The sequence below is a fragment of the Mya arenaria genome, chromosome 3, assembly GCF_026914265.1.
Source record: "Mya arenaria isolate MELC-2E11 chromosome 3, ASM2691426v1".
NCBI classification, from domain to species: domain Eukaryota; kingdom Metazoa; phylum Mollusca; class Bivalvia; order Myida; family Myidae; genus Mya; species Mya arenaria.
In genome coordinates, this window is record NC_069124.1 from 8,318,556 (window position 1) to 8,343,094 (window position 24,539).

The 24,539-nt window shown below is 37.1% G+C and overlaps 2 protein-coding genes across 8 annotated transcripts in view; both read left to right on the forward strand.

The window, feature by feature from the left end:
- The window catches only part of LOC128227761 (ADAMTS-like protein 4), a 74,464-nt gene extending 60,105 nt beyond the window's left edge, over nt 1–14,359 (forward strand). For 3 of the 7 annotated variants that reach the window (XM_052938581.1, XM_052938577.1, XM_052938580.1), the window contains exons 8-18: nt 106–278; nt 2,015–2,171; nt 4,652–4,819; nt 6,275–6,408; nt 6,686–6,902; nt 7,149–7,278; nt 9,580–9,778; nt 10,068–10,232; nt 10,932–11,111; nt 11,745–11,910; nt 13,002–14,359. In XM_052938581.1, the coding sequence (XP_052794541.1) occupies nt 106–278; nt 2,015–2,171; nt 4,652–4,819; nt 6,275–6,408; nt 6,686–6,902; nt 7,149–7,278; nt 9,580–9,778; nt 10,068–10,232; nt 10,932–11,111; nt 11,745–11,910; nt 13,002–13,159 (1,847 nt within the window). In that variant the 3' untranslated portion in view covers nt 13,160–14,359. The remainder of the gene's footprint in view (nt 1–105; nt 279–2,014; nt 2,172–4,651; nt 4,820–6,274; nt 6,409–6,685; nt 6,903–7,148; nt 7,279–9,579; nt 9,779–10,067; nt 10,233–10,931; nt 11,112–11,744; nt 11,911–13,001) is intronic. The other 4 variants (XM_052938579.1, XM_052938578.1, XM_052938582.1 and 1 more) reach the window with 4 other exon arrangements.
- A 4,856-nt stretch (nt 14,360–19,215) lies between these two features.
- On the forward strand, nt 19,216–24,166 carry LOC128228812 (cytochrome P450 1A1-like). Its single transcript, XM_052940313.1, has 3 exons — nt 19,216–19,654; nt 22,862–23,014; nt 23,385–24,166. The coding sequence occupies exons 1-3, from the start codon at nt 19,216–19,218 to the stop codon at nt 24,164–24,166; spliced, it is 1,374 nt and encodes a 457-aa protein (XP_052796273.1).
- Nucleotides 24,167–24,539: the final 373 nt, after the last annotated feature.

Genomic DNA, 24,539 nt, shown 5'->3' on the forward strand with positions numbered 1-24,539 from the left:
CACAAATAAAAGTCTTTTGGATTGAAGATTTGAGCTCATATTCACTCGAGTCATTCCCATGTTTTACATTGTATATTCTCAGGGAATATGTTTTCGCCCTTTAAGCTTGTAAGGCAACGGACGGGTCGCTGCATCTCAACACCGATTTTAGGTTGAGTCGGTTCGGGGAGCATCCGGGAGCAGGGGCGGTGTTAACATACGAGCGGCAGCGAGGACCGGAGTGTCCAGATGAGTGCATCCGAGCGGAGGGACCCACGGACGCCGCTATTGACCTCATGGTTAGGGGAATAAGTGATGGTTAAACCAATAATTTAAACTATTTTTCTTTCTTAATGAGACAGTCTGAATATATTGACAGTATATAATGATACACATTTTTGCATGTTAATTGCCTGACAATCTATTTTAACGAGTTTCACAAATGATATTAATCACGTGCTTAAGTCACCACAGACAAAACAAAACACTTGACCAATTTAGCTGGTGATACATCTTGTAATGCAGTTACCCTTTGTATCCTGGGTGGAGTTTAAGCGTGACTCTACTTGAACCTTAGCTATCACTATGTAGACACGAGTTTGGACTATCAGACTTGTATAGTGAATTGTGATATAGCTGATTATAAGTATCTTTCATGGCCGAGAGTGTAAGATAGGTTCATTCCGACCCGAGCGTAGGGTGTTTTGCGGAAACGAGGTTTACCGAGTTTCCGCAAAACACCCTGCGCGAGGGTCGGGATGAACCTATCTTACACGAGCGGCTATGGTAGATGCTTTTTCTCCCACCTCAGTTAAACAAAATTAAGTAAAAATGTATTTTTTTGCCGGAAATTATTTTACAGCTTTCTTACCATGATATTGTGGTTCAACATGTATACTATTGTTATAGTCGGTTCAAAAACGCTTGTCGCTTATGTTGTATTGTTATTTCTGACTTGCCGACTTAAAATAAAATTTATCTTATCTTATCTTATCTTATCTAACTATTTTGTGCTTAGTGAAAATAATTGCGTACGGATATGCAATAATTCGTGGTTGTCATGGATATTCGCGCAGTGATTCAGGGTATGTAAATGGTCTGATCGGTCTTTAAATAGTTCTAAGAAGAGTGAAGCATTATTTCTTGAAAGGTGCGTGAAAACTGTTTTCTGGTGACATTTGAAGCGAGAAATAATTAACTCGCGTTCTAAATATTGCCACCAGACAAGGTTTCCATGATGCGCTACAGACGACAGTCTTCAACAAGGGAGGTAATTACAATTTGGTGACCATTAAAAGAAGTTCCATACGGGCATTTTATCTTCGCCCGTGGGCAAGATAAGAATTTCTAGCATGGTTAAATTAATGGATCTACTTATCAGAGGTGGGAGAAAAAAGCATATTTGAGTTACTAAAAATCTATACACTCAAATATAATATTACTACATTTCCCATGTTAAGCATCAAACTTAATATTATGAATTACTCTTTAGAAAAAATCGGTTTCATAATCATCAATATAACTCGCAATACCGTTACTCACAATTAAAGTATAAAGACAAATTACATTAATGTGTGCATAATTTAAACTATTTTTCAATAAATTTGTACATTATATAAATAAATTATGGTCTTACACCGGCAATACGACCGATAGGATTTGAAATGATCGTGTGTTGATGAGAATCGATCGTTTAGCCTCCTAAGTCGCGATTTTCGATTGTGATTTTCAAATATCGATTTTTGCTAGCGAATTTTTATAACATTTTAATATAAAGTTAATTCACACCTTTGTAAAATTATATAAACACCGTTTGATCTTACCTTGACTTATAAGTAAAACATAATAAAGAACTGAAAAATAAAACAAATGATTTTTGCACTGATCGTAATTTGGCCATCACATGGTGGTGGACATCAACTGATGTAAATGACTTGACAGTGGCCGATATGGTGCAGAAAGGAAGCTTTTGACTTCTTTCTAGCTACTTTTTATGTATATGCACTCTTTAATATTGTTTCTTTAATTTATTCAGGTGTTAGCATATTCGGACAACACCGGTATCCGGTACTCCTACAACATCCCTGAAACTCGGGTCCCATCCCAGAGCCAATATCCCCCACGCCCGGGCCAGAATCTCACACCCTCGGGTCAGGATGAGGATATTGCCCCCGTGGTCTATATAGAGGGAGGTAAGATTTTGTACCAACCTTTCCAAGTACTATCAACGTTTTGCTAACGTATGTCTTTTTGTTCCATTGTCTTATGTTGTTATGTCCTTAGCAGTCGGATTTATATTGTTATTCATCAACGAATGCCTCTTGTTTAACGTTAGCAATTTATACATACAGTATATACTAATATGGTTGTTGTTTGTATTATGTATGGTAAAGTAGTTCATAGATAAACGTAAATAAAACCAATTAACATTGTCTACAACAATGGCAAGGAAATGTCAATAAAATAGTGTTCTTTTCCGTTCTGTTTCACTGTGTATGGAGAATCCTATTGAGATAAAATTGTGTCAAGATGTCTTAGAATTGCTAAAATGACGTTAACGTTGTCATAGTTGAAGAAAACATACTGCAGGTGTGGCGGAACGTACATCATTGTTAAGTTTGTGATTCAAATGAAACAGAGAACGATTTAGTCCATTTGTGTTTAACTGTGCACCATCATTTATAAAGACAAGTTGTTATAGAGTTAGATATGTTCAACTGCTTAATTCCCCCCAAATATCTGAAATGTTTAAATATTAAACATTATATGCGTTTATGTCAGTGCTTAATGAAGTGTACTTTTTTGTTCCAACATAAATTATATATGATAATCCAAAGTAATATTTGTCAAGTTAGTATGTTTATGACAGTTCGATGATTAGCAATAGTACTATTTCAGTTCATCATTTAAATGTTAATTAAACGTTATTTTTTAATATAGCTTTTATTGTATATTTGTAAATTATGTATGTGTCACACAAAACAACTCTTACCTTTGCATATAATAAATTCTGTTCTGTTCTATTTTACTTTTACATTGTTTGAAAAACAGCAATACGCAATTCTTACCGTGGACACATTCGGCATTTGTGGATCCGGCCATTATACCTTATTGCATCTGTTAAAAAGGTTGATCAATGCACAGCAAAGAGCATTTCAATAAATTATTTACATTAATAAATTACAAAAACCGAAACTCAACCCCAAAAGACGTGATCTCTTTTTACCAACTTTATGTTTAATTAGAAGGAGTTATATTTTGATGTTTATTTTTCATGAATTACAAATTCACCTTCGAAATACCTTAATCGCTAGACAGCTTTTCGAAAACCGTCAGATTGGGCTTTGATGGAACTCAAAATTTATAAATAACATTTTTCACAATATTGTGAAATATGTGATCACGAATTCCATGAATCGATTACGAATTTCAAAAATCGAGTTGTGAAAAATGAGTTCTGTCAAATAGGGTGGTCACATAGCAAAACACATTTTTCACAATGTTGTCCTACATATTTCTTCTACATTTCATACATCTGGAAGTTAATGCGGCTAGTGAAGTATTATTTCGTTTGTTATTCGTCCGTCTGTCTGTCCGTTTATGTGTCTGTATGTCGATTACTTTGCAAAACGTGCAATCGCTTGACTTAAACACATTGGTATACCATTCGTATATAATTTGATTGACAGTTGCACATATATAAAAACACCCGAAGACCGAGTTATTTCTTAGAAAAGCATGTTTTTGCAATGTTCCCTTAAGGGATTTTAACAGAGTGTTTGCCTTTCATACCTTTATAACCAAGATTTGTTATTTGGGGTGTGCAACCTCTTTCTCCTGAAATGTTAACTATAAACTCTAAACGTCGTGTTCAGGTTTTCAGTAAAAAATGGTGTTTGCTGGTGTTTGTTATCATGCCAAACACCATATTGGCATTTAAAGTTCACTTGAACAATGGACGTTAGAAGAGGGGTCGGTGTAGGTACATCATCCCATCCAACAGGTGTGCAGGTGGTGTGTCGCACTCAAGACCAATTGCCTGTTTGGCTTGTCTTTTTGATTTCGATCATATATGTATAACATTACTTTGATTAAATATCATAAGAAACCAAGCACAGAACGTCGATTGCAAAATATGCTCGTTGATAAAAAAGACCAATGAAAGAGTAAAACATGTGCTTTAATACGTGTGTGAATTTTCCTATCCAACACAAAATTCACAAAAAATGTGAAAAATTGATTTGTGAATTATATGGCCTAACAGGGCTTCAATATTCAAAACTTCATTGGATATTTTTGATGTTTTGTTAATAACAAAAACTTAAGCAAACCCTATCGTTATCTGTTATGTTTATAGGTGCCTGTTAAATTGTTTGTTTTGTTTCAGCCAGTTATCTTAAATGAAAATCAAAATACTGGATTTAAAGTTCGACATTCTATTAGTTCAATTAATTTAAATGGTTAATTAATGGTCTTGATAGTAATATATAGGGTTTAATTGCTGTGATACTATTTGTCATTGTATCTGCATAATGTAGACATTGTCTTAACCTTGCTTTTTGTCGTGTTTAAACAGTGTATGGAAACACCCCTCCCTAAAATCTCGACTAGCGCTAATAACTTATAGCTTATAACTTGTGGCTTAAAAACTTACCCCAATTTGCACTTTCAGGTCGCATTCCAGGAACAAATTACGGACACAAGGAACAAACAACACTAACAAAAGAGAAGAAACCAATATTTTCACACGATTTCAAATTCAAATTTCCCGCCAAAAAGCATGACGCGCATGCGCACGGTGTGGACAGTGATAATGGATTTGATCATGACCGCACAGATGGTACTTTTTGGTACTTCAGCTTACAATTTGGTCAAAATATAAGTTGCTGTTGCAATGAAATGTTGTGTCCTTTATTTGAATTTGATTAATTTGTATACCTCTATATCACCAAAAGAAAACACGCTTTGGAAAATTTTAATTTTTAATATTGTCAAAATGCATTATAACATAGGCATGCAAATAATAAGTCGTCTGAATTAAACGTGCATGCTCCGTGGACTAACACTTGTAATAATTACAATAATCTATGTTAAAGGTCATATACGATGTAAACGAATATTGGGCAGTACGAGGGTCCTTCAAAAAGTTATGTAATATGGTGTACAATACAATGTACTCACGTACAGATTTGTTATAAGCCCTCAATATATGCCCCCTGTTCACTTACCTGAAATCATTCTAGTCTTTGTTAAAAACCGTCCGAGTATTCTTCCCTTGGAACATGTTTTACCATTTCTACTTCAAATTTTATTTCTAGTATTATATTTCAGCACAAAAAGCACTTTTCGAGACTATACCATAAGAAAATGGAACCAAAATCAAATCTAGTGCAGATAGTTGAAGTTTAATTTTAATTTCATTTTTTAATCCAACAATAACACCACGCTCTTATATGCATAGGCTTGGAAATTGACCTAAATAGGAGAAAACCCGTTTTAATTTCAATTTTCTTAATAAGAATAATGAATATTTTCCATTCTGAAATCCCTCCCGCTTAAGAGATACTTAAAGAAATTAAGCGAAACATCTCATTTTACCATTCCCGTCACAGCAACAACATACTTTGATGTTTTGTTCGGGCCAATGACAAACGAGGATTTTTCAAATTTTCTTTTCAATTATTTTACGTCCATCAATTCTGACAAATGCACCGAAGCACTTAATAAGTTAGAGTCATATTTTGATGATCTACAGAAAATTGAGCGGGCGTACATCGGCCTTATTGCGGCTGACGTACGCCCGCTCTTTTTGCGTAGCTCGCCAAAACTCAAATTCAAAGGTGATTCTTTCCGTTCATTACAGTGGCCATCTTTAATACTAGATATACCAACTTTAATTATATAAGTCTGTCTAAAAATCATAATCACCCTGAATAAAAATTCATTTATACTAGTCAACTCTTCATAGACGTGTTTTGACAAGGGAATTTTTAACGTTATTACTTTAATAAGTTTTTTCTTTATTACACAGTCCAAACATTGCCAGTGTAAACGGATGTACTACTTCCAAAATAAATAACCTTTTCATTACCTTATTTTGTATACAAAATGTTTACGTTTCGTAGATAAAGGCTTGACCATTATGTTCCAAGTTTGAGTAAAATGGTGATATAAGCATGTTATTTCATTTAGATAAAACTTTTTGAAGGACCCTCGTGACTGGTCATGCTGTAAATAGCTAAATTCTAATAAGAAAACAAGCGTTTACACACAACTGAGTTCCATGTATTCTTAGCAGACGGGGAAACGACAACGCCGACCTCCGGCGACACCACGGAAACAGACGAACATGAACATAGACACGTGATCATTGTAGAGGAGCAAGCACCTATTCTTATCACAAACGTCACCGAGAGGACAGACGCGCTGGTATGTTTTACAGGTTAGGGAACAGGGCCCATGTGCGCTTGGCGTTTGATTGCATTTTGCGGGGAAAAGCCCCTTTACTAGATGTAGATTTATATAGTATTTTATGTATTTTACTGCTATGAAACTGAAGAAAAATAGGGAAAGGGATTTAGAGAAATAGTTCTGGTCGATTACCGTGCATATATCAGCATACGAGCATAGTCTTTCTTCGTGTATATAAAAGAAAATTCATAGTGTGTTCTATTTTTTATTCAAAGGTAAAAGTAATTCATTGCAGCAGGCATCCAAGACGGGTGTTATATCGGAGGCGGATGGCGACTCACTGGAGGTGACGGACGAGGAGGAGGAGGAGGAGGAGGAGGAGGACAGAGACGTTATGACAGAGGGGACAGAGGAAGCTGTCGGAGATATGTACCGGAGCGATAACAATATTCCCTCTCTTTATTCCTGGCAGATTACCTCGCATTCAGAATGTAGCCGGACATGTGGGGCGGGTAAAGGCTCAGGCAAAACTCGTCCTTGCCCATACTTTTTACTCAAAAAATAAAGTCGTGTTGCACTACTTTCCTTTGTTATATTAACACTGCTCAAGAATATTATATTATAACATAAAACGTCATTAACCGCTAGAATATGCTTCGTCTGAAATAAAATCAAGCGTGTTAAATGCAAAAGCAAAAGATTATGAACTTCAGCATGAAGGCTTTTTAAGCCCAAAGCTGGTGTGTTTTATTTTCTAGGTAAGAAGAACCCGGTACTTGAGTGTGTCGCCACTGACAAGGGTGTCGCGGTGGAGAGACAATTCTGTGGCGACCAAGAGAGACCTGACGACACGCCAATACCCTGTAACTATGGGCCATGTCCACCAAGGTAACATTTACGTCTTCTCATTATTTTGTGCAAAACTCTGTTCTCTTTCAATCTTTCTACTGTCTCCGCATTCTCTCCTTTAGCAGTATCTTCTCCAATGGTGTCTATTGTCTTCTTGCTTATCTTCTCATTCTGCTGGTATAATGACTTTTTTCCTTTCTCTGGTATCAATCTTCTGCCACTTCTGGTACTATTGGTACTGGTATCATTCATCATCTCCTTCCTCTGATACTGCTCTTCACCTTTCCTTGGTATAACCGGTCCCTCTCCCTCTGGTATGACTGCTTTTTCACCTTCCTCTGGAATATCCTCTGGTATTATTCATAATCTTCTTGTTCTGGTACTGTTGCTTTTCAGTTTTCTCCTTTCTCTGGTGTTACTCTTTTCTCCTTCCTCTTGTATTTTCATCTTCCTCGTCAGGTTTGTCGGAAAATAGCTCACTGAGCTAATGCTTGTTGTTAACACATACCCGACTTTAAATAAAGATTCTTGTATTTTGTATTTCTCTTGTTCATATTTCTCTAGTACTACCGCTCTTCTCCTTCCTCTGATACTAATGCATTCCTCCTTCCTTTGGTACTACTTGTCTTCTCCTTCCTCTAATAGAAGTGCTCTTCGCTTTCATCCGATATTAATTTTTCTCTGGTAATTCATATTTTTCTTCCTCTGGTAACATTCCTCTTTGTCGGAATCAGGTACTCCTCTTCTCTTTTCTTTGGTAGTAATCCGTTTCTCCTTTCTCTGGCATTACTCCTCTTCTCCTTACACTATAAGTTAGTCATCGTGTCCGTCATCTGTTATAACTCATGTTCTTCCTCTTGAACTACTCATGTTCTTTTTCCTTTTTATGACTGTTCTTCTTTCTCCTCTGGTGCTAGTGTTGTTTTCGGTCCTCATGTATTGGTCCTCTTCTCCCTCCTCAAGTTAGTACTCATCTCTTTCCTCTGGTTCAACTGTTCATCTCCTTCCTCTAGTATTACCAATACGCTTCTTCCTCTGCTATTAGAGTTCTTCATCTTCCTCGTTCTACTTTAATTGTCCTTCCCCTGGTATTACAGCTCTTCTTTATCCCCTGGTACTACTGCTTATCTCCTTGTTGTGGTATTACCCTTCTTCCTCTATTTCCTCTGCTATAACAGCTCTTCATCTTTCTTCCTCTGGTACTACTGACATTACCCTTCCACTAGTATCACCTTTCCTCTCCTCCATCTGGTATTACATCTTTACTTCTTCCTCTGGTACTACTGACATTGTCCTTCCCCTAGTATTACCTTTCCTCTCCTCCATCTGGTATTACATCTTTACTTCTTCCTCTGGTACTACTGACATTGTCCTTCCACTAGTATCACCTTTCCTCTCCTCCATCTGGTATTACATCTTTACTTCTTCCTCTGGTACTACTGCCATTGTCCTTCCAATAGTATCATCTTTCCTCTCCTCCATCTGGTATTACATCTTTACTTCTTCCGCTGGTACTACTGCCATTGTCCTTCCAATAGTATCATCTTTCCTCTCCTCCATCTGGTATTACATCTTTACTTCTTCCGCTGGTACTACTGACATTGTCCTTCCACTAGTATCATCTTTCCTCTCCTCCATCTGGTATTACATCTTTACTTCTTCCGCTGGTACTACTGCCATTGTCCTTCCACTAGTATCACCTCTCCTCTCCTCCATCTGGTATTACATCTTTACTTCTTCTTCTGGTACTACTGACATTGTCATTTCCCTAGTATCAACTTTCCTCTCCTCCATCTGGTATTATAGCTTTACTTCCTCCTCTGGCACTACTGTCACTGTCATTCCTCTAGTATCAACTTTCCTCTCCTTCCTCTGTTATTACAGAGGTTACTTCTTCCTCTGGTACTAAAGCCATTGTCCTTTCTCTGGAATAACGCTTCCTCTCCTTCCTCTGGTATTACAGCGTTACTTCTTCCTCTGGTACTATTGGCATTGTCCTTTCTCTGTTATAACTGCACTCTTCCTTATAAAAAGTCTGCGACCATATCACCCGTCCTTGAATTTAAGCTGTGATTTGGGGTCAGTAGTAAAATTGTCCTAATGTACCTGGAACACTCGTCACTTATAACTCTAGACGAATGAAGTGAAGTGGTTATTAAGTTCAACGGAAATTGACGTTTTATGTTTATGCCAATCTTAGTATTAAGCGCTTGAAAGTCCAAAAATGTCACATGCTCTTGGACAGGTAATGAGTTTTTCTTATTATTTATATCATATATACTATATTATTATTATTATTACCTCAATTATAGTAAGTACAGCCATTGGCATTTGTTTAAGTTGGCAGCCAACTGTCTGGAGCAAATGCAGTGTCACGTGCGGGGTAGGAACGCAGGTGCGTGACTTCAGGTGTATGACGTCAGACGGTGTCGATGTAGGCAGCTCCCAGTGTGGATCGTCCCACCCCGGTCGTGATGAGCGAACATGTGAGGCGGGGTCTTGCGCTGCCGGTTGGTACTTTACGGAGTGGCCGGAAAGGGTTAGTATACATCAAGGAGTTCACTAGTCATGTGTATGAAACGTTTTCTTGTATTGTATTTTTATACACCATACTATCCTGAATTAATATGGAGTATCATGCATTCATTATATTTAAAACGTACGCTAGTAAAATGATTGAAAGACATTTTTACGAATCCTTGAAAGGCATACATGTACATTATAACTTTCACGGTATATTGGGAATTATATCCGTTTTTTCCATCAAATCAACATTGAAACTAAAATATATCATACTAAAATTTTATATTTCGAAACAACCTTAACAGTGCCAAGCAACCTGTGGTTACGGCACGTTATCTCGGGGCGTCACTTGTATCTCAGACACCGGAAATGAGCGGACCGCTTGCCCAGACTACGAGCGCCCTATACAGGAAAAGACATGCAGGGACGATAACTGCGGGGGATTTTGGCTAACAGGATCCTGGTCAGAGGTGAACAAAGGATGAACGTGAAAATGAAAATAGATTATTTGAAAAAGAAGCACTTCCTCTTCAGGACTAGCCTCTTTCTTTTCAATGCTACGTAGATAGTAACTAAGAATACGACGATGAGCTGTATTAAGTGTTTTAAATTCCTAGTTAATCGCCATAAATTAGTGCTATCAAATTGTTTAAACATGGACCTTTAGTAATGAAGTAATTTCACTTGACTCACAATTTTATTTGGTGCAACAATCTTGCTTACAAATCATCTTTTCTCAAAGAACGGTTCGGGCTATCTCTAGGTCAAGCTTCTTCGTAGCGTAACGCTTTGGCCATTTGGCTGAATTTAAGCCATGCTTTATTTGAAATAATTGTAAAGTCATCACTATCGAATACTTATGTAGGGTACGTATCAATACTTTATCTAACTATATCTAGTGACGAGTTTAAATAACTGTTTATGCAATATTTACCTCAAAGTTTTTAAAAGTTTCATCTTAATGTCAAAATCCACAATTTTCATAAACACAGTTTATGTATTGTTATGGCTGTAGCGTTTCAAAGGGCGGCTACCCATGACTGTATTGTCCAAAAGTTTATAACATAGAAGGGAAATAACCGAGTCATAAACCACGACTATTATATCCCTTGACCAATGGGACGGTCATAAATAACATACATGTTTTTTTTACACGTATTCGTTTTCAGTGCAATGCTTCGTGTGGTGAGTCCTACCAGACGCGGGACATTGCGTGTGCCCAAAAGCAGAGTGGGCGTGTCAGTGTAGTTGGCGAGAGTGCGTGCGCCGATGAAGAGAAACCGCCCACTTACATGTCATGTGACATGCCCAGATGTGGGCCCACGTGGTACATGAGCGAATGGGGAGAGGTAAAATAGTATAGTTTTACTTTTTATATGAAAAGTATGGTGGAAATAAATAATTCATGTTCTTTTTTAAAGAACAATTTTCTTTTTTGTGGTTTTGAGACATTTACCATTTTTGCATTAAGTATTTTTAACAAAGCCTTAATCTTCAATTGAGTGAAGTTGTCAAAACGTACAGTTTATAGGCGGTCATTAGTTTGTTCCATTGTTTTGAAACTGAACTCCTCTATGAAAATACAAAAAAAAATAGCTAAGTTATAATACACCGTACTAAGTCAACTCAAGCATCTGGGAGTAGTCCTTCTATTTTCTTCCATCAATACAAATAAACACTCGCTGATAGGCAAACATACATGTCGATTTGTGAAATCAAATACGTCTCAAGTACACCAAGACCATTTTAGAGTAATAATCGCATTTTTTCCTCTGGGTAGCTCTTCTGGGCCCACATAACGTACGATGGTAGGGGCTCTCAGGTTTCATATCCTGGATAACAAATTAACAACATTAATCTTGGATTTGCACCTGCTTTAACTAGTTCATGTTTAGCTTCTGCAGATTTTGAAGGACCATTTTAGTTCTATTTCATTGCGTTTTAAACCAATTTACCATAAACCATAACCTCTTTACCTTCAGTGCTCAGTCACGTGTGGGAAGGGATTCCGGTCACGTGATATTCGGTGTATGGACGCGGACGGACGTGCGGCCGGCGACTGTGACCGTATCTCGCGACCCAGAGAGCGCGACCCTTGCAAGGAGAAGCCTTGTCCTCTGTCAGACGAATACCGGCACACAGCAAAAGGTTGGTGTTTGTTATTAATACTATAAACTGCTTCATTTCTGCCTGCTTTTATCCAACCCTTTATTGTGTTTAATCATCATATTATAAAAGAGAAAAAAACAATCTGAATCCCCAACTTCCAACTACCAAGTTGGTAGTTGGATATTCGCAAATAACCAACTGAAAATAGTCTTTAAGCTTGATATCAACATCAACATCTAACTCGGATTTTTCGAATCCCCAACTGGCAACCAGTAGGTAGTTGAATATTGGAATCCCCAACTACCTTCCAACTTTACCGTCATGAACATAATGTGAACTCTTATAAATGAAGAAGGGTGGGGAGAACAAACTGACTGACTTTGATTATAATGGATTTTCTGCAGAAAAAGAACAAAATTATTCTCAACGAGTGTGTATAAAAATGGAATTTATTGGAATCAGTCGTAGGAAAAAGAAACATTCTATGTAAAAATGAAGGTAGCTTGGTAGCTGCTCCAAACTCTTAATTGGGGACAGTTATGTAATGGAATACGTGTCCGCCTTTCACCCAAGAAGTTCTGGGTTCGAGCCGAACCAGGGAACCTTTCTCATGATCTCTCAAAATGGACGTCAGTTTGGGTTTTATAGAAAAACGAAGTCGAGCGTGATAAGCTATCAGCTTTTGTTACAATCGAGCTTAAAGAAACTAGTTTAAGCTAAATACATAATAATCTTGGTATTTTTTCAGCATGTTTGCGCTGCCCTTTATAAACAAACAAACATGAACGTGTTGAACAAACTTCATACAAATAGAGCTTATACATACTTGATTATTTGTTTATATATTCAGTTTTATTGTAAGCGGTTTTGATTGGGGGACAATACGATTTTGATTGAAATAAAAAAATTTTTTTTAGATTTGACAGCACTGAACCGGAACCATTTAAATAATATTTGGAGTGGTCAACACATGTAACCTTTAATAAATAGGTCGAGTGTTTCCAGTTAAGAAAATGTTTAAAGATGTGTGTTTGAAGCGCTTGTCGAACGACAGAAAACTTGCTCAGGTGAGCAAAACTCGCGAAAAAGTGTTAGCGATTGTGTTTTAATTCAAATATATTCTTTTCCAGTGACGTCAGCCCCAGTAACAAGCCGACCCCCGGACCCGGGTTGCGCAGACATTTTTGTCCAGTGTCGTCAAGTGCTTAAAAACAACTTGTGCCAATATAAATACTACCAGAAGATTTGCTGTGCTTCCTGTAAAATGGCGGGGCTTGAAGCAACGTGAATATTAGAACAATGATAATGTGTTTACATAAAATTTGAATATGCCACAATGACTCGGTTACTTTTAAGTTGTTTTATTCTTTCGACGTATATACCAGAGTGACTAGGTACATTTATATCCTGGAATGTTCCTTAAAATTATTTTAACAGGTGTATGTTCTGCAGGTGAGTCTGTTGAACGTTGTTAATAAGATTGTAAGTTAAAATAAAGGTGTCGACGGCAACACCTTTCGAGGTAGATCTGTATACATTGTAGTCCATTTTAATGTATGTCATATTATCTGCTTGTTATATTTATTCTTGCTGGAAGTTCGAGGTATTATGTATCAAGAACATTTTTTTTTCAAATTGTTTTGTGCCTTTAGAACATTTTTGGTGCTTTTTCTTATTTCCAACTGTACATAATATTTACACAGAGTGGTGGGTGACATGAAATCCCAGTCGATGATTAATGCAAGTCATCTACACAAAATCAAACTCAAGCGGCAAGATTATTCAGTTATTTCTATCGATGGGACAGCAATGAGCTATAATTTATTAACCAAATTTAATCATATAAGTCGTCAACTGATTGTTTGGAGTACGACCGGAGTTTTATATGTCAGACTGCAGTCAGTACGAGTTTAGAGAATACATATGTTCGTATACTTGCTGGAAGAAAACGAGAAAAAGTATGCATCTATAGGGAAATATTTAACACTCATTAAGAGCTTTACTATATATAATGTCTATATTCAACATCATCCAGGACTTTGCATGATTCAATCATTATATATGTATTATTAAAATGTAAATGAAACATGTTCTGCAATATTTGGTATATTAAAGCTTTAAGTATATAAATAAACACTTTATTGTATGCACCGAAGGAGGGTAGTTTTCGCACCATGCGTGTGTGCGTGTGTTCATGAGGAGCGTACTACCGGCACAGTTCAGTTCAATGTTGAGGTCAACTATAAAGCTGAGCATTATGAAGATTCATGTTCCGATTCTTCAGTCTCTGATTATTGTTTTACTCTTCCCCTCTGTATTCTGATGAGATCTTATTCTAGACTTTAAATCTGTTAAGGCCATTCGGGTGCATTTGTCAAATTCCTGTGACATTGTAAATAATAATCATAATAATGTAAATTGCATTTGTAAATATGTCTTGTGTTTGTTCCTCGGTTAAATAAATATTCAAATGCAAAACATGCACACATACCATTTTGTTTTTTACTCCTAATCTAGTTTTTTTTTTCAAAACTAATTGTTACAATAAATATAACAAGAAATATCTTTAAAAGATCAGCAGCGTAAATAGAATTATATAATTATATTTGTACCATGGGTGCCATCAGTGTTTATAAATATTTCTAGAGCTCTCATATCGGAACGATAACAAGGAAATAGTCGCTACCGATTACGTAAATCATAATATGTATACTTTTTATATTTAGTAGATCGTTGTTTTTGAAATAAGTCGCTGTGCTCAAGGAGACCGTCTTTTGCTATTTATATTTTTCGATGTTGTTCTTACGAAACCTGCTAATTCATAGTTCTGAAATAGTATCTGCCTTTAATTATCACCTGGTCGAGCTTTATTATATATTCCATGACTTCTGAGAGGAATCGCAGACTCGAATTAACCGTCTGAAGTCATGAATGCCAACCGAGTTCTACCGGACAAGCAAAAAAGAGTTGGTAGCCAAGTTGACCTGTCGCTACATCCCCGGCCGCTCGCCCGAGCAGGCACGGAAGTCCGTCGTGTACATGTACCGAGTTGCAGAACCGGAAGGGAGAATGCAATGCAACGCGCGGCATCTTATGATGGACGCCAAACACGTGCTCTGTCTGTCTCTGATCTACTGGTATGGTCTTCGCGTCTACAGATAACCAGCGATACGCTTTTCCCGCGGATAGATACAGAGAAGTACCAGACCAACGCTCCCGTCACAATGTACTTAGCAGATATCACGGACACCGACGAGGAGATAGCCACGTACTTTCAAAAAGATCCTGAGCGTTCTGGTACCTTAAAGGGTTGCTTCTATCGGAGGACGCCTACCACTTCAAGACACGGAAGTATTCAATACAGCATAAAGGATGACGAGTCGGAGGACATTCTCGCCGCCTTTAAACGTCTTTCTGTTCAGGGCCGCATGCGCAAGATGTCCATTCCGGTGTCAATTGTCAGCAGTTCCGTTGCTCTCGACACGAAATCTCGTTTCAGCATAGCCCCAAGTATATGGTTTGGCTGCCACATGAATCACATGGTAGTGGACAACAGTTTCATGATTCAGATAGAGCGACGCGGACGTCTCCTGTCAGAGATAGGCCGGAAGCCACTACGCATTGTTGCCAAACTGTGCCTTATGCCAGGAAATATTCAGAAACAAACGGTCAAGATCATGTCAGAGAATAATAGCCCTCTCAAAATGCAGCGGGCCTTTTTTAAGGGCTTTAGTCCTGCCGAACTTTCCACGATGTGTATTGGCGTGAAAGTGCTCGCACGCAGAGGGGTGTTCCGAAAGTTCAGCATCGTGCACGAGTGGTCCATACGTCTATCAGAAGTCAACTTTGTAGACCAACAAACGGCTTGGAAACATATTCAATGGAGGGTTTAGTAACATTTCTTGTCAGAGTTGATTCCTCTGAATGGTATGTGAATTTGAATGTATAAATTTATTCGAATATACAAATGTTATTTATTTGTGGTTTCTTCCATTTTTCTTGTTAATTTTATGTCTTAAATATTGTACTTTGAAACGTTTAAATAAAGGTTGATATGCTAACTTCTGGTTGTCATTATCCTACGTTTTAAACATTAGCAGAATGCCGAAAAATAAAGGCCAGAATTGGCACTGAGTTAACACATTGCAGAACCCTCAGGCAACCATTAAAATAACCACCATTAACACATCATTTTATAAACGGTTACTCCTAGTCAAGCATACCCACTGGGCGAAGCCCAGTAGCAAAACGTACATATCGTGTACCGTAATTGGATCTTTCACGAGTTTGCATTGAATACACAATGTTATTCGACGCATTTATGAGAGCTAACTTACATAGTTATTCCAGAGAAATGACACATATTCGGAAGTGCCTACTCATTGTTACATCCAAATTACGTTCAATCAATTTTGTTTTTCTTATAAAAGCGTAGCCTTTTGTCTTACATTGGTCAATGATTAGTACAAAAGTGGATTTTTCCCCATGTATGGTGTTAAGGGTTGTGAAGGACAAGAAATCAGTGTTACAATGCGAGCAAATTGGCCAATTAACTATAGAATATATATATAGGAAATGTATTTAGTGGTGTCTGAACTGGGCGCGTTGAATAAATTTGTTGTTATATGGTGACGAGTTCCGGATTGTTTTTTCACATGCTTGTTTTCCGGATCAAAAATAACAAAAATGACCTACCTGTTTCACCTGCACTGATGAGCCTAATTACACAAACTGACAAAGCAATGCCATTTCCCGCACTACATGCACTGCACAAATGTAGTACCCAGAATGATTGAATATAATTTATCAAAACGATCGTTTAAATTCCGTTTATAAGTATAATGAATACTGAGATAATATCCTGTGATAATTATTTGTAACTTCTTTTAAGTGGTGTCGTCACACCTGACTACATGACGTCATGAGTTTGAAATATGTTCATGGCGTCATTTCCTGTGTAAGTACAGAAAATGACGTTTTTGGACACAAAAGCTGTTCAGCTGTGACTAGCTTTTAAAACACCCTGTGCCTCAGCTTCACATTGTTTTCGGAACAACCTGTACATAAAGGACACTTAGCTGTCTCAAAAATATCTGAATAACTAATAAATAAAAACTAAACATGAAATAATTTTTGATTGATAATATCCTGCAAATCTCTTGTGAAAAAAAACCTAACATTATAAACCTTTAAAATTAAACCAATAACATGGAATTCAGGAAAGTAAGATTTTAGGGTATTTTGACCACTTTAAACGTTAGTTTGTTTAGAAAATACAACAATGACTACTACACATGCAAGTGTGTTAAGAGAATGCAGATGTAACCACTGTAACGCAGTGTTCAGAGACTATAGCAGCGACCACTACAAACACAGTTGTTGAGAAGCAACAATGTTGACTGCTACAAACATGAGTGTTTAGAGACTACAGTTGGAAGACTTACAAACACAAGTGTTAACTGTGACTATTACATTAACACGTGTATTTAGAGACTACATCATTGACCACTACAACACATGTATGTGTTTAGAGACAACAACTGTTAATACTGCAACTAACGGTGTTTAGAAGCACAACTGTGACTACTACATTCACAGATGTTAAGAGATTACAGCTTGGACCACTTCAACCACATGTGTTAAGATACTTCGGAAGTGACAATTACACATGAAAGTGTGTTTAGAGACTACAGCATTGACCACTTCAAACACATGTGTTGAGAGACAACAGCTGTGACAACTTCAAACACATGTGTTGAGAGACAACAACTGTGACCTCTATAATCACAGGTATTTGGAGACTACAGCAGTGACTATAACACATACCGATGTGATAAGATACTACATTAGTGACCACTACAAACACATGTGTTTAGTTACAACAGCTGTGACAACGACAAACACAACTGTGACTACTACAAACACATGTGTTTTTAAAACAACTGTGACTACTCCAAACACAGGTAGTTAGAGACATAAACTGTGATTACTGCAAACACATGTGTTTATAGACAAAATAGGTGTTCAGAGACAACAACTCCAACCATTTCAAACATCAAATCGAGGCTTTACCTATAAAATAGAATGTAACACTGTTTATTTCAACAGGCGGTGTAGTTGAGGAACCAAATTTAAAGACTTTTTGCCGACAATTAAACTTTTTCTCTCACAGAAACCTACAAATAATCCTGATAACCCAATAATACCCAGAGACAAAATAGGGCGAAAAACTGATCAAAAGCTGGTGGCATGGACTCATTTTACATTAATACAGTGGAAAATGGTGGAACATCTTGAACTCAGCTTAAATATTAACCTCCTAGTATTCACAAAAAGGAAAATAGTCAAATGTCGCCGTATTTTCATTTTATCCTTGTCACCGATAAAAATATTGGAAAATATATTGATAGTTTAAATACAAACAACAATTGGAAAATATATTATTTCTCCCAAAATTATTATTGCTGTCAAAGTTATGGCCAATGCTGTCATAAGCCGGCAATCATTTCCCAATAGTCTTAAGCTAGCACAAGCCACCCCTATTTTCAAGAAAAATAACCTTTTTATAAAAAGAACTATACACCAGTCATTATTTTACCGTCAATGTCCCAATTACACATTAACAGATCACAAGCAAGCCACTAATAAGTCATTCTGATTAAAAAATATCCCTTATTGGTAGCTTTCAGAAAAACGATATCGATGTCAAACTACCCTGTTGAGATTGGTGGAAGACTGGCAAAAACCCTTGTTGAGAACAAATATGTAGGTGCAGTTCTAATGCACCTCTCAAGAGCATTCGACTGCCTAGCCCATGTTCTCAACTTAGACAATTGTAATGCATAAAGTCGCTCTGTCTCAGCATGTAAACTAATTGCAAGCTATCGTACAAACAGAAAACAACAGGTCAAACTTGGTCAAATTACCAGTGAGTGGTACTACATTCTGAAAGGGCGTGACACAAGGGTCAATATTAAAGCATCTAGTGTTCAACATCTTTCTGAATGACATTTTCTACTTTATCAAGAAGGCAGCCTTGTTCAATTATGCATATGACAATACTCTTTCTGTGTGTGATAAAGATCCGGATGATGATAAGACCACTCTTGAAGAAGAAAGTAACATTTTGATAAACCGGTTTACTACCAATCAAATGCAGGCTAGCCCTAACACATTTCAGTTCACTCCAAGTCTGTTCTTCTAAACGTATTGTATGACTTACAAGGTGCAGGGGTGAACACTACAAATAAGACAATATTGTGGCTCATACTTTACATGGCTAAATACCCAGCTGTACAAAAGTGCATTCAAGATGGAATAGACTGTACAGTTGGCCAAACAAATATGCCGTGTTTAGACGATAAACCTCACCTGATGTACACGAACGCTGTAATACACGAGGCCATGCGTATTGAAACGATTATCCCGACGTCACTTCCGCATTACGCGATGCAAGACTCTTACATCCAGGGTAAAAAAGTCGACAAAGACACCGTCGTATTATTCAACCTTCACTCGTTGGCTCATGACGCTACGGTTTGGAGAGACCCGACTAATTTTTTACCTGATATATTTCTCAAGGAGGATGGTGACCTAGATATCAAGATGCTAGCAAAATCACATCCGTTCAGTCTTGGTCACAGACGATGCACTGGTGAACAGCTAGCGATAATGAACATTTTCCTAATTTTCTCTGGTCTCATGAAGAAATATACATTCGAATTGTATGAAAATGCAGAGGTGGCTACAATTCCTGGTCTTGTGTATGCCCCTGACAAATTCAGTATGTATGTGAAAATCCGTGCTTAAAAGAGACTGCCGTATTCACAGTCAACACGTGTCAACTACTTGAGTGGGACAAGTGGAGTGACCCTTAAGTGATACATCCGTGTTCACCAACTAAGTTCACGTTCTAAAAGTGGTCAAGTACAGTTACAATCAGTTACTTCGGCGACCAAATGTATATGTCAAGTCATAAAGGGGGCGTATTTAATGTATATATATATATATATATATATTTTTTTTTTTTTTTTTCAAACGGCATTGATGCGATTGAGTATGGTAAAAATGTTCTATATGAATAAATAGTTGGTTGTTACTTATTTATTTTTGCTCGATTGTCAAGACAGCTGAACGCTTGATAAATTGCTCTCGAGCCCGTTTTCTGGCCGTTAACCAGTTCGGTGCCCTTATTGAGAGGTAATGAGAAAGAACTGACGGGGCTCGAACCCACAACTTCTTGGGCGAGAGGAAGACGACAATAGCACAAGGCAACTATAAACAGTTGAAATGAAAAGGAAATGCATTCTTATAATATTTGCATGGTCCAATTGACACATGCCATTTGGATTATATGAGACAAACTTAATAAAACATTTTTTTCTGATGCAAGGTACAATACTTTAGATAAATACAAATTTCATGGCTATGCATATATTTTCTCAGTTGCATACACCTTCTCATTGAGTGAATGTTAAAAGACCCTCAAAAACTTGAGTACATAAACAAACAAATTAAAAATGCACTCTTACTCCCAAAGCAGACTTACCATAATTAATAATATTATTTTAATATTCAAAAAAGGATGAACAAATGTCGAAAACAGTGGTTCTCATGAAGGATACCGAGTTTAATTTGAAAGAAATGCGCATAAAAGACGCTATTTCTACCTTATGAGACTATAGTAGACCAGAGTAAATATTTTAACATTCACCAATCATTTAATATTTTTGCGCTTTCTGCTATAACATACACTGTTACAATTTTGTTATCAGTAATTAATATTTTCCATAAATGCATTATTTAGTAAGTTGTTAAAGGTTTATCAGTCAAACATAAAGTTTGTTATATATGTGTATGAATTGATTTCGAATAAGAGTGTTACTTTAATAAAACGCTTCATAATGTAATTATGCATGTATTTTTTTTCTCCTCTGTTAATCATAGGGCTCATTACAGTAATTCAATATTCTCAATACGGTACCAATAAGTTTTCATATTCCTTATTCGAGTTTGAATAAGGAATAGGGAACTAGTTCCTTATTCCTTATTCGATTTTTGTTCTATTTCCGTGCATTATTTTATTCACAAAGTTGTTTAATTGTTATGAAAATACCAAACACATAACAAGAAGTGATTTAATGCATATCTACATTTTATTTATTTTTTAATAAGGAATAAGGAACTAGTTCCCTATTCCTTATTCGAATAAGGAATAAGGAACTAACTTATCGTCCATGAAAAATATACACTAACCTGAGTGAATCTTCCTGAATTCATGTTAGCCAAATGATATGCATAAACAATTACAGTCATAATAGTTTTAGTGCTATTTTTGTACTTTTCGACACTTAACTGTCATATATTTCAACTGCAATCGATTTGTATTCTATTTTATTATTAAATATCTATTTGAATCTTTTTACGGATGAAAATGCGGATGTTAAAATTTGTTATTTTACATATGAATTATGAAAAGTTGTGCCATTTTAAATAAAAATTAAGGCTGATAATGAATAAACACAATTATAAAGTCACTGACAAATGTATAGGAAAGGCATGCACAAAGGTAACATAAACACTTATAGATTATATAGAGGTAACGAGCGACCTTCAGGTGGGTTAAGCTCTAATTTGTTTATATTGCTGCTAAAATGTCACAGCTACACTCGTTACTTTTGTTCATAGGACATATGTAGCACACCATGGCAATATCTTGTAGGAACTTGCAGTATACAAATCATATAATACTGTGATATATAAGTGTTGGTCCATCGGTCCCGTTCTTGGATAATTGCTAAATGAAGAACACACTTACTACACATTGACACATACCATCTACAAGGCTGAGTTATATGTTTGTTTCATTGACGATATGAGACGAAAGCGGTGGCCGTGCATTAGGTAATTCGCATATGGTATCATTCATTTAACATGTGCTACCCTCATGTGATAACCAATGGACGGTACGCAACTACAACTATTTACTTTGCAGACACACGCAGAGTTTTAAATGCTTGATATTTAAATCCATTTCGGTTAACTCCACGATACTCTTTTTATGATTAAGGCAGGCGATCTGTGCAAATATTGTGTACACGCTTTCATTGCACACACGAAAATTCTTATTTCAGTCTTAACCCGCATCTTAGCGGCAGAGTACTTCTTTTGGCGAAATAAGACGGCCTGAACATTTTAGATAGGTGGCCATTTTCTGCAAAATTAGTTTAATATCGGATATCTTTTTTACAAAAAAGTTGTTTATTGGATATTTTCTTTTCCGTTGCCAAGGCAATCTTATCAAATAATTTTGTACAATCTTTCGAACAACTTTGACAGAGAACAACTCATGAATCATTGGATAAATGATCCAATATAAGACGGAAATTCGGAGTTCGTTTTAAAGTAATTGTTGTCGACGACGCAACTGGCAACGGACAGCAGGCCATCAAAGTCTTTCGGCATGCTAAAATGTGAAGTGATTGCAAATGAATTCCGAAACACTGCAAAAAAGCAACGCAAAGAACACCACGCACACTCAACACCAGCAGATCTCACAACACCACTGTAATATATATTTAAACATTACTATTATTAACCTTCGTATGTCCTCTAAGTCTTTGACATAATCTGCGTGATATCAGTGTCGCTTATGGCGACCGCTCTACTAACCTACAATGGGGCAAATGCCCTACTTTACTTTGACGTGTTCTAGTATTAGTTTTAGTTAGATCGTGTACCTTTGTCGGAACCCGTGTTTTAAAATCTACAGCTATTTTCATTTATTCGACTAGAACGCATTGTTATTTATAATAAAGACAAAAGACCTGATTTCACTGGCACTTTTTTGGGATTGTGTTTGTGTTAACATTTTGGTATTTAAAGCTCCGCGGTTTCATTATTACGAAGGCATATCCAGACGGACCTTGGGGCTTCCCAATTGTGGGTCATTTACCATGGCTTGGTAATGACACACAGAAGACATTTGCAGATTGGCAGAAACGATATGGAGATGTGTTTAGGATAAGACTGGGCAGCTGGCCGACTGTTGTAGTGAATGGACACAAGGCCATTCATGATGCTGCGGTTACCGCGGGTGACGCCTTTTTCGGACGCCCTAACTTTGTGACAACAGAAATTCTACGTAGGCGTACTGGAGATGATCCCTTTGCCTTTGGGACGTTTTCGCCTGCTTACCTGCACCAGAAAAAAATCACTACACATGCTTTAAGACTGTTTACCAAAGATCGCAAGGAATTTGTAGAGGAACTCATTACTTCTGAGGTCGAGACTTTAACAACAAATATCAATCAGGCTCTGTTTCAGATGACGTTTATTTTGCTGTTGTGGGTGTAATTTATCATATTCTTTACGGTAAAGACAAATATGTCGACACTGACAAACACGTCCGTGTCCTCGCTGATAGTCTGACAAAATTTGATGAGCTTTCTAAAAGTAGAAATCCTATCGATGCCATGCCATGGCTAGCATATGTGATGCCTAAAAAATCAAAGACTTCAAGGTCACGCTGCATTTGTTTGACGACGTTGCCATGTCCCAGGTAGCCGAACATTATGAATCCAGACTTGACGGTAACATAAGGGATGTTGCGGATTCACTTATTGCTGCAGCAGATGAACTTAAGGATTCGGGTGACAGTTGCTATGAACTTACAAAAGGCAGACTTCTCAACGTGTTGTATGACTTACAAGGTGCAGGGGTCGACACCACAAGTAAGACAATATTGTGGCTCATACTTTACATGGCTAAATACCCAGCTGTACAAAAGCGCGTTCAAGATGAAATAGACTGTACAGTGGACCAAACAAATATGCCGTGTTTAGACGATAAACCTCACCTGATATACACAAACGCTGTGATACATGAGGTCATGCGTATTGAAACGATTATTCCGACGTCCCTTCCGCATTACGCGATGAAGGACTCTTACATCCAGGGTAAAAAAGTCGACAAAGACACCGTCGTATTATTCAACCTTCACTCGTTGGCTTATGAAGCTACGGTTTGGGGAGACCCGACTAATTTCCGACCTGATAGATTTCTCAAGGAGGATGGTGGCCTAGATATCAAGATGACAGCGCAATCACATCCGTTCAGTCTTGGCCGAAGACGATGCATTGGTGAACAGCTAGCGATCATGAACATCTTCCTATTTTTCTCTGGTCTTATGAAGAAATGCACATTCGAATTGTGTGAAAATCCAGAAGTGGATACGATTCCTGGTCTTGTGTATGCCCCTGAGAAATTAAGTGTGTATGTGAAAAGCCGTGCTTAAAGGAGATATTCTCAATCTACACGTGTCAGTCACTTGAGTTGGAGAAGTGGAGTGACCCTCAAGTGATATATTCGTATTCACAACTTTAGTTCATACTGACTTCTAAAAGTGGCCAAGTACAGTTTAAATCATCGATAATGGCGATTAAATGTATATGGCAAGGAATTAAGGAGACGTATCCATTTAAATGTGTATGTATTAAATAAAAAAAAACTGAATTGATCCAATTGAATACGGTAGAACTGTTGTTTATGTAAACAGTTGGTTTTTACTTATTTTTTTTTGCTCGATTGTAAAGACAGCTGAGTGCTGAACGAAGTACTCTCGAGCCCGTTCCCTAGCCATTAACCAGTTCCGTGCCCTTATTGCGCGG